At 38.7% G+C, this 11,220-nt stretch overlaps 2 protein-coding genes across 3 annotated transcripts; both read left to right on the forward strand.

The window, feature by feature from the left end:
- Positions 1–2,287: 2,287 nt before the first annotated feature.
- Positions 2,288–5,950, forward strand: LOC141802534 (uncharacterized). 2 transcript variants are annotated; one of them, XM_074686069.1, is made up of 2 exons: positions 2,288–2,356; positions 3,619–5,950. In XM_074686069.1, the coding sequence occupies exon 2, from the start codon at positions 3,626–3,628 to the stop codon at positions 5,345–5,347; it is 1,722 nt and encodes a 573-aa protein (XP_074542170.1). In that variant the 5' UTR covers positions 2,288–2,356; positions 3,619–3,625; the 3' UTR covers positions 5,348–5,950. The 2 variants fall into 2 exon arrangements, with proteins under 2 accessions (XP_074542170.1, XP_074542168.1); XM_074686067.1 differs by lacking the exon at positions 2,288–2,356 and adding an exon at positions 3,317–3,401.
- A 796-nt stretch (positions 5,951–6,746) lies between these two features.
- LOC141802547 (uncharacterized) lies at positions 6,747–10,923 on the forward strand. The gene is made up of 2 exons (XM_074686086.1): positions 6,747–7,103; positions 8,167–10,923. Exon 2 carries the CDS (start codon positions 8,577–8,579, stop codon positions 9,807–9,809), a length of 1,233 nt encoding a protein of 410 aa, XP_074542187.1. The 5' UTR covers positions 6,747–7,103; positions 8,167–8,576; the 3' UTR covers positions 9,810–10,923.
- Positions 10,924–11,220: the final 297 nt, after the last annotated feature.

The following is an 11,220-nucleotide window of genomic DNA, read 5'->3' on the forward strand; positions in this document are numbered from 1 at the left end:
CAGTCTGTAAAGAATTAAAAACATAAGGGGCAGCAAAGTTGTAATCCAGTTTGAGATAAACTAAACATTTCAGTCTCATCAGTTGTTGATGAGACTGAAATGTTTGTTTCTCAATTCTACAGTATATGAGCACATAAAGCTACAATAAGTTTTGTCTTTTAAGTTGTCATGAAGGTTCAAGGCATTACACAGTAATAAATACAGTTTCAATACTGCATTTTTGTCATTATTGGACATTCATTTGAACAGAGTGCAGGTTTTCTTCATGGTTGTTGTTGTTGTTGGGATCCTAAAGCCTGGCCTGTGTGGGCCCTGAATTCCTCTGCTTAAACACTTCATAACTGAGTTTTCTAACACCCTGATCTTAGACTACCAAAGAAGAAGAAGAAGAAGAAGACATGGAGTCAGGCTAAGGTGACAGAAAAACCTGCTCTGTGAATACGTTGGTTCAGTTACAGTGAGCTGTATCTGTTTATATGGTGTTGTTGTGTTTATTAGGGTTGTATAAAGTTTCAACTTCTGTTACAAACCAAATGGCCTTTAGAAAACTGGTTGGTTTGTGTCTCCAAGTTATTCTTGCAGTCATGATCTGCCTCAAACAAGCCATGCATGCCAACTGACTCTTCAAGAGGTCAAAGGCCGCAGAGTTTTATGGCTTTGTCACTAGAGGACGGGAGAGAGACAGCTGTTGATGTCGGTATTGCTTGTAGACAGGAGGGTGACAAATCTCAGCAGGTTGGTGAGAAACAGTCGACAGCTGTTGAGGCTCAGAAAGAGGAAACCTGTAAACATGGAAGTGTGAACGTGTTACTCAGACTCCTGAGTTCCTTTAAGGTTTTATTATACACAGCAAAACTTAAACATTCAACCAACTCATCTTTTGGTTTTATGTCCGGTTCCATTCCTTGAAATCTGGACTGATCTTCTACACTGCAAAAATTAAAATCTCATCAAGTTATTTTGTCTTATTTTCAGTAGAAAATGTCTTTTCAGATTTCATACAAGCCACATTTACCCGGCCAGTCTGGAAAATTGTCTTATTTCAGAATCAGAATTCCTTTTATTGTCATTGTACCAAAAGGTGCAATGAAATTAAAAAATAGCAGCTCTCACAGACGACGCAAAAAAAGCAGAAGGTGCAAAATATCAAAATAAACTATAATAACATGAATAACAGGATAGAACAAAATAACACAATAGAAAAAGTATATGATTTAGGTTAGAATTGAAAAACAGAATAGAGAAAAATGTAAATATATATTTTATAGAACAACAGGATATTGTGTTCAAAGTTATTTAAAAAAATCTTCAAATGAAACAAGAGAAAAGTTACTAGTATTAAAACCTTATTCTAGTTTGACACAAATTTTCTATCATTTTTTTTTTTTATCTGACAGATTTTTTTTACTTTGTACAGCAATTCAGACCTAATTTTTGTCTTTTAATAACTTGAAACAAGACATTTTTCTGGGCTAATCAGCTGAATCTGGCTCATATCAAGTTTAATACGACACTTTTTTTTACTTAAAATAACAAAAAAAAAACACTTGATAAGATTCAGTTCTTTGCAGTGTAGTCACAGAAAAAAGCAAAGCCTGTCACCTTGCTTTCCAGAATGTACAGGACAGAGGTGTTATCCACAATTCTGGTGACTCCCACCAGAATTTCCTGGCCAATCACCAATCTCTAAAAAGCCTGACCTGCCGATACCAACTTTTATTTTTTATCTTTTATTCTTATAACTGACAGCATATACTTTAAATGTTCCAATCTAATTCTATTGAAAATCATTGACAATTACCTATGTAACAATAAAATGTTTATAACTTAAACAACAATAAAGTGTCCTGAGTTTTAGGTCCTAGAGCAAAAAGCAACAATGGCTGGCTGCCAGACCTTCCCGGAGGTTTATAAGATAAGTTTCATATGTAAGCAGCAAAACCCAAAGCTGATTGATCGGTACATGTCTAGTTTTTGGACTGTCCCAGAATTGACTATTAAAAAAAAAATCCCCAACAAGAGACAAAACACTGTCACTGTTTATTTTTCCACCCAAATATGTGCATCAGCTTTTGTTTTTGCTGTTGTTGTTTTTGTATTAAATAATTTATTGAACTTTGTTTGAAAAGCACTTAATCTTTACAAATGTGCTCTGATAATTAAAGCAGGTATTATTTAACATGAATGAGATGTAGCCCTGTGTGAGTGTTGGTGAGTGAAGGAGACAAACGGTGGGCGGAACCTTTGTCGCTGTAGTCGCGCGCTTCGGTTCCCTCCTGTAGATGGACGGACTTCCTCTCCCCCTTCAGATGAACCCACGCGCCTCCTTCCCTGAGACCCCAACTTCACTCTGCAGGTTAGTAGTTGGTTGAATCGATATAAATGAAAACTTTAATGTCGTTTTGGTTCAGTAAGTGGCGGACAGTAATTTTTGGTTTGATTTGGAAACTTAAGCAATGGTTTGTTAAGAAATCTCAGCTGCGTTCCAAAGTTATCGCGAGAGTTCGCCAGCTCGCGCACTGTATATTCTCTTACCTTGTCATGTTAAACTAATTTAGTTTCTGTCTGAGATGAGATAAGACCGCAGAGATGAGTTATCCTGAGTTTGCACAGTGTTCCCTGAAGTCAGTGTATGATTAGTGGTGTCAAATGTAATCTGTAAGTAAAGTTTGTAAGTCCCTGAAAGTGTTTTTTATTCAATGATAACAAACAGTTTTGAGTAGTTACAGGTATTGTGGCAAAGTAAGGTTTTTAGACAAGGAAATGGTATGAAATGAAGTACAAATACTCTGTTTCAGCTACTTTGTACTTCTAGAAGTATTTATAGGAGGGGGCACAGCTGTCTGTGTGTGTCAGAGCAGATCTGCCACGCTGTGCACACCTGTTACCCCACTGACGTTTGAGCCGCTGCATGAAATAAACAACAGTGAGGGTCCCACACAGTCACAGGAGCAGCAGAGAAGTGTCGTTATTTTCATCTGTAGTGTCTGGGTGTGTCACTCACAATAAGTACTGTGAGAAACAGTTGTTGCCTGGTGTCCTGTTTTTAAAAAAAAGTGCTATCAACAAGGTTGATTTAGATTTGGGCCTATGAGCATGATTTATCTTGTGTTTAACAGCTTTGCATCCAGTGAATCATGCAATAAAAATACTTTTTACTTTTAAAAGTATGTGAGAGTACATTTCAGAGCCTCTACTGTTTACTTTAACTTGAGTAGAAACTTGGATGACTCAAGTGGAGGAAGCAAGGACAAAACTTTTGAATTTTGGGATTCACCCTGGGTCAGCTAAATAACTTTCTGCAACCACCTGCAGGGGGCAGCACTACACCATGTGGTCTTATTCTAACCGAAGAAGACGCTCCATTTCCTGCCTGTCCAGTTAGCTCCACAGGTCGTTTGGTGAGTCCAGAGTCCTGCAGCATCAGACTTATCATATTCTACCATCCAGAGTTTTTTTTTCTGTCCTTTCTTTCTCTGACTGCTCGCTGAGGCCATGGAGCCAACACCATCCAGACCTGAAGATGACTCCGCATGATTTGTGCTCATCCAAAATGAATCCTTCTTACATCCTTCTCCAAACTCTGAGCCTCTCCTAATGTGTCTTTCTGTGCTTCAGTGATTAGATGCCAGCGATGAAAGAAGAGCAGCAGGAGTGGAGCTCCAGTCTGGAGCAGAGGGAAACTAAACCTCTGCTCATCAAAGAGGAAGTCAAGGAAGAAGTGTGGAGCAGTCAGGAGGGAGAGCAGCTTCAAGGACAGGAGGAGGATGATACCAAAACCAAGTCCCAATTCACTCTTCTTCTTGAGAAAATTGAAGATGAGGGAGAGCAAGTTCAGTCTTCTCAGCTTCATCAGAGTCAAACCTATCAGATAAAAACGGAACGTGATGAAGAGGACTGTGGAGATACAGCGATGGGCAATAAGGTGAAAACTGAAGAGTCTTCAGAAGTCGAGACTGATGACAGTGATGATTGGAGTGAGACTGATGACAGTGCTGATTGGAGTCCGACTGATGACAGTGCTGATTGGAGTCCGACTGAAGAAGATCATTCAGTATCAAACTCTACAGGAAACACTAAAGATTCGACAAACCTAAGCGAAAATGGACTACACAGCTGCTCTCAGTGTGGGAAAGATTTCAAACTGAAAGCTCATCTTACCAGACATTTGAAAAGTCATAGAAAGGATAAACCTTTCATCTGCTCGAAATGTGGAAAAACATTTAAAAAGAAAGGAAACCTGACCCAGCACGTGAAAACTCACACTGAAGAAAAACCCTATACCTGCTCTGAATGTGGGAAAAAATTTAAAAGTAATGGTCATCTGAGCAGACACATTAGGGTTCATACCAAAGAAAGAAAATTCAGCTGCTCAAAGTGTAGCAAAAGTTTTACGGATGAAGACTGTATGACCAGACATATGGTAATTCATGAAGTGGAGAAACCGTTTAGCTGCTCTGAACGTGGGAAAAGGTGTAATAATAAAGGTAGCCTTGAAAGACGCATGCGAAGTCACACAGGAGAGCAAGCCTTGAAAGACACAGAGTGTGGAAAACAATTTAATGAGAAGTCCAGTCTGAAAAGGCACATGCTAATTCACACTGGGGAGAAACCCTTTAGCTGTTCTGAATGTGGGAAAAGCTTTAATCACAAGGGTAGCCTGATTTTCCACTTGAAAAATCACAAAGAAGAGAAACTATTCTGCTGCTCTACATGTTGTAAAACATTTAAACTCCAGGAAAATCTGGCCAGACATATGTCAGAACACACAGGAGGGAAACTCTTCATCTGCTCTCACTGCGGTAAAAGTTTTAACTCGAAGGCTGATCAAATGGCTCACATGCGTAGTCACACAGAGGAAAAACCCTTCAGCTGCTCTGAATGTGGAAAAAGATTTAAGAAGAAGTCTAATATGACTACTCACATGCAACATCACAATAAGTTTAAACCCTTCAGCTGCCCTGAGTGCAAGAAAAGATATCATGTAAAAAAAAGTTTGGAAAGACACATGCTGAGTCACACAGGAGAGAGACCTTTCAGCTGCTCCGAGTGCAGTAAAACATTTAAACAACAGGCACATCTGACCTCACATATGTTACTTCACACAGGAGAGAGACCGTTCAGCTGCTCTGAGTGCAACAACAGGTATAACCGAAAATGGCATCTGACCATACACATGAGAGTTCATGCACGAGGCAACAAGAAACGCCACAGCTGCAGCGTTTGTGATCAAACATTTTCTCGGAGGTTTCAGCTGAAGAAACATAAGTGTGTAAGTGATCAGGCTCCAGAACTTCATCATAACCAAACAAAGAAGAGGGAGAGAAGAGGGAGACCAAAGAGATGATGGAGACGGCTGTGGAGGTTCATCACAAGAGAGGATTTCAGACTTTCACAACCAGAGGCTGAGATCAAGACAAAATTTAACGATATGTGAGCATCAGTCAGGTAGAAACTCTGAGAAACACCAAGAACGATAATTTATTTTTACATGTGTGATTGTAGTTTAGTCAACTTTGTTTTGACTGATGACCAGTGACAAAGCTTCAGTTGAATGTTGATTTAATATATTTGGACAAGAGCGTTGTGGGTTTTGATTGGTTGCTTTCACCAAACAAAGTCAGTTTTCTGTTTGGATGAGTAAAAGACCAAACATTGATACCTCAGGGATTCTCTGCTCTGTTTTATTCTGTAAGATTTTTTTCCTATTGAAGAAGAAGATATTGAAGAAATTTCAGCACATATTTTTAATTTTTGCATCAAATTTGACATTTTTGTGTATTTTCACACGAGGGGTTGTGTAGATGATATAAACTTATCAGAGACAAAATATTAAGAGAATTTTACACAAAAACTATATGTGATCACAAATTGTATATGTGTGATTAAAGAGTGTTTGAAAAAAATCACACAGAGCTGAATGTGGAGAAATATTATATTTTAAAAACAGCACCCAGTCACATATGCGAAATGTAATACTACAACACTGTAAGCCAAAATGATGGCTTTAATGTTTGGTGTTGAAAACAAAAATTGGCATTGAAAAATAGATCCTGAAACTGGAAAAAAGAAACATTGGTATCGAAAAACATGTATCATGAAAAAGTAAAATGCGTCAAAACAGGTAATGGTATTGATAACGATGCAGACATTTTTATGCATTTTTACATTCTGATGTTTTTGAATTCAAATCATAGGAGTGACAGAAAAATGAAACTTAAAGACAGTAAGCAAAAAAAGAAAAAAAAAATGTGTGATAAAAAAACATTCAAATTGTAAACTGTCATTGATAAAACAGTGACATCAAATAAATGTAATATGATTTAAATTCAAAAACAGCAGAATTCAAAGACTTGTAAAATTAAATGAATTATAAAAATGTCATGTTTGTGTTTTTAACGTTATGAGTTCCATCATCAGTTTTGATGCAATTAAATTTTTTTATATTACACATTTTTATAAGCCTAGTTTTTGTTTTTTTCAGTTTCAGGATATGTTTTTCAATGCCAAATTTTATTTGCAATCAATACCAAATACTAATTGTATTGGCTTCATTTGAGCAGTGTACAGTATAACAGGAAGAAGAAAAAAGAGCAACTGAATCTTTTTTTTCTATTTCTTATTTTTATTATTATTTCTGTAAAGCGGGTCATTAATGGATTTTTTTTTTAAATGGAGTGTTTTTGTATCATGTAAAATAACTTACTGTAACGACCTGTAGGTGGCAGTATGAGACCTTTGCTGCGTGTGGTCTGCCGGAAATTTAACAGGAGAAACAGCGCTATTAGCTTCCTCGCTTCCTTAGCTTCGTGTTGAGCTAACTACACAGGCTGTTAGGTGAGTCCAGGTCCTGATTCAGACTCAGTCGACTTTATTAGTCTTTTATGGGTCAATTACTGTGGAGCAGCTCGTAAACCTAAGAAAGAAACATGAACAAAGTCAATTTGTCGGACAGTAGCAGCAGACTGATCATATTAATCCATCCAGCGTTCCTCGTCCTGTCTCTCTCGGCCCGCTCGCTGGGGCTACAAAGACCTGTCAGCTAACACCGTCCAGACCCGGAGAAGAGGAGCTCCACCTCCAGAGGAAACAGCTCAGAGCAGGTCAGCTTTCTTTCACCAGCTTTAAACGTGTTTCCTTTCACTGTTTGTGGAAGCTGAGCCTTTAGATAATGATAACAGGCCTGCACGGAGTGTTAGCCGCAGCTAGCTCCTGCTACAGTGGAGTTAGCTTTGTTTAGCCACTGTCACATCGATGCTCCCTCCGACTGAGGGAGGCGAGCCTGTTTTCAGGCTGCGTCATCAACTTTAAGTCTGTTTCAATGAGATACTGGCATCAGAGTATGAAAAGTGAGCATTTCCCAAGAGAAGATCATTTATTTCATGAACCCTGCTAACACCCTGGGAAAATAAAGTAACGGCTATGTTTTCCAATCCTTGTGTGTCATATTTTAGCATTTTTGTTTGAACATTTTTTACATTTATAAATCTGGCTTCAGAACTTAAACTGTTTTTTTTTTCTTTTTTTTAATGCTCTACATTTTATTTAAAAGGATTTCAGTTTGCATCCATGCAGTTAATACAGGATCATCCTTTCAAATTCCCAATGCTTCCTGTTTAAAATTCCCCTGGTTTGATGACCAGACTTTGTGCTTTATTATTATTATTATTAATTATATTCAGTTGCACTCCCTTGCTGAGCATTTGAGCAAAATATGTGCGTTTTAAAAATCATTTTTTGGGGGAAATTTGTCATAATGTTGACTGTTTTAAGGAGTTATGTGTTCGTCCTCCTGCCAGAGCAGAAACATGGTTTTTATACTAACACCGTAACACGGTCAAATTTCTGATTGGTGTTACGCCACAGGGCACGGGCTCATACATTTCAAGTGCATGAGGAGTTTGTTGTGGGTTTGTCATGTTTTCATGAAGTTGCTGCTAACTGGTATAGGTCTCTCCTGACTGTTAGCTGTAGTTTCTCACAATATCTCTCTTTTTCTCGCTGGCTGGGTCCTCCTCGAAAAGCTTTAGTGTGAATAACATTTATTACAGAATAAGACATCTTAAAGTCAAATCTGACAGAGCACTTTTGTCCCTTTGCTAATTATTTTTTATTTTTGGCATGACCTGCGCTCATCTTGCATACATCTGTCTTTCTGTGCTTCAGCCTTTTCTGCAGGCGTCAGCGATGAAAGAAGAGCAGCAGGAGTGGAGCTCCAGTCTGGAGCAGAGGGAAACTAAACCTCTGCTCATCAAGGAGGAAGAGGAGGAACAAGGACTGGGGGAGGACGATACCACTGTGAAGAGTGTAGATGAGGAAGAGGAAGCTGAACAGTTGGAAACAGGAGCTGATGAGGAGGACTGTGGAGGATCACGCTGGACATTAAGGTGAAGACTGAAGAGTCTTCTGAACCTGAGACTGATGACAGTGATGATTGGAGTGAGACTGGAGAGGATCATTCAAAATCCAACTCTACAGGAAACACTGTAGAGTCACCAAACCTGAATGAAAATGGACTTCACAGCTGCTCTCAGTGTGGGAAAGCTTTCAGACTGAAACCTCATCTGACAAAACACATGAGGATCCACTCAGGGAAAGAAAACCTCAGCTGCTCTGAATGTGGAAATCATTTTAAACACAGGTCCAGTCTGAACAGACACATGAAGACCCATGCTGAGGAGAAACCTTTCAACTGCTCTGAATGTGGTAAAGGTTTTGTTCGAAAGTCATGTCTGGAAGTCCACATGGAACATCATGAAGGGAAACTCCTCAGCTGCTCTGAATGTGGAAAACAATTTAAACACAAGTCCAGTCTAAATGTTCACATGAAGAGTCATACCGAGGAGAAACCCTTCAGCTGCTCTGAGTGTGGTAAAGGTTTCTTACAAAAGTCATGTCTGACAGCTCACATGGAATATCATAAACTAAAGCTCTTCAGCTGCACTCAGTGTGAAAAACAGTTTAAATACAAGTCTGGTCTGAACATACACATCAAGAGTCATACTGAAGAGAAACCCTTCAGCTGCCCTGAATGTGGTAAAAGATTTGGTCTCAAGTTTTGTCTGGTGACCCATATGGCTGTGCATACAGAAGAAAGACCCTACAGCTGCGCTGAGTGTGGCAAAAGTTATAAATCTGAGCAAAATCTGTACAAACATATGTTAGTTCACACAAGTGTGAAACCTTTTAGCTGCTCTGAGTGTGGGAAATGTTTTCGACAGAAGAGTGACCTGAACAGTCACATGGTGCTCCACAGAGGAAGTCAACCTTTCAGCTGCTCAGAGTGCGGTAAAAGATTTAATTGGAAGTCTAATTTGAAGTCTCACATGTGTCACCACACAGAGGTGAAACTCTTCAGCTGCTCTGAGTGCGGGAAAAGATTTCCTACTCAGAGAAATATGGAAAAACACATGCTGACTCACACAGAGGAGAGACCCTTCATCTGCTCTGTTTGCAGTAAACAGTTTAAACAAAAGGCAACTCTGACTTCACATATGATGCTTCACACAGGAGAGAGACCTTTCAGCTGCTCTGAGTGCAGCAAAAGATTTTACCGTAAATGGCATCTGACCACACATATGTCAGTTCACACAGGTGAGAGAGAGAAACGCCTCAGATGCAGCATTTGTGACCAAAATTTCACTTGGTGGTTTCAGCTGAAGAAACATGAGTGTGTTAGAAGTCAGGCTTCAGAGTTTCGTCAAAACCAAACAGAGGAAGGAGGGAGAGAAGAAGGAGGTACAGGAGGTGACAGAGATGGCTGTTTAGGTTCATCACAAGAGAGGAGTTCAGATTTAGAAAAACTTTAACAACCAGACCTGGAGAAGAATCACCTCTCTGCTCTGACTGTGCTTATCCAGTCAGCTGTGATTACAGAAGCACTATTGTCTTAAATATCAAGAGCTGTGCCTTGAAGTTGATTTTTTGTTTGTTGTTTCTATATGTACAACTGTAATTCAGTCAGCTTTGTTATGACCAATGATCCTTAAACTTAAGTTGGAAGTTGATTTAATATATTTGGACAGTAGTGTTCTAGGTTTTGATTGTTTGTACTGCGATCAATGTTAATTTACTTTCAGTTGCTAGGCGCCGCCCTGTTGGTTGTGGATGCGTCTTACAGCATCTCTGACTTCTTTGTCTGTTTCTTGTGATTTTTTCATCTCTTTTTTTTTATCTTTGTATTTGTTTACTTCGTATGGTTCATTTGTTGGTCATGTGTCTTCAGTGTTATTTTTTACTATTTTTTCTCCTGTGTTTGTCTGGAGATCCTACATGTAACCATGGCTGCATTGTTTACATGTGAACTCAGCTGTCAGCAGCCTGTAGCATGTCAATGCTAACTGGTGCAAGGCTGGATGTTTCCTCACAAGGTGAGGAGGAGGAGGTGAGGACGACGTGCTGGTTCTCAGGTGTGAGCTGGGAGGTGATGATGTGGACCTGTCCTTCCATCCATCGTTATTGGGAACGTAAGATCTATCTCCAATAAGATGGACGAGCTAGCTGTGCTACCCCAGCAACAGACAGAATACCAGAAGGCAGAGTAGCATCATACTATTCACAGACATAGCTAACAGAGCTAACACTGGACAACAACACCACATTGGAAGAGCTTCACAAGCTCAGTACTGGACCCTGTGGAGGTGGAGGCTGGCTGACTGGAACATGATGGACAAGCTGTCAGCAGCTATTTTCTCATGGACCTTTTTGCATTTTCTATACACTTCCTTACTTTTGTTTTCTTGATTGCTGCTGTGACTTCTAAATATATCTGTGGGGATAAATAAAGTATTTTCTATCCTATTTCCTGGAGTGAATCCTCTGCACTGTTTCATTCTATAAGATTTTTTTTTCTACCTGTAAAACTTTCAACACATATTTTTGAATTGTGCATTAAATTTGACATTTTTGTGTATTTTTAACATGGAGGGCTGTATGGTGAATACAAATATATCAGTGAAAAAATTGTGAGAGAATTCTAAATTTAAAAAATGGAATTTTAAGTGCAATAAATAAAGTGACTGAAAAATTAACACTTTTTTAATTGATTTTTTTAGAGATGAATATTGAAAAAAAAGCTATATAATAAAAACAGCACTCATAGTTGAGTAAGTGAAATTTTATACTTTTGAAATATTTTAAATAAAAAGCAACAGAATATTTTTTCTATTGATTGTTTTGATTTTATATTTTTCTTTAATACCAGATCATCATAAAAATGAT

Source organism: Halichoeres trimaculatus, unplaced genomic scaffold (assembly GCF_033239565.1).
Source record: "Halichoeres trimaculatus isolate MK-OKI-2021-1 unplaced genomic scaffold, fHalTri1.1 fHalTri1_scaffold_14, whole genome shotgun sequence".
Taxonomy (NCBI): domain Eukaryota; kingdom Metazoa; phylum Chordata; class Actinopteri; order Labriformes; family Labridae; genus Halichoeres; species Halichoeres trimaculatus.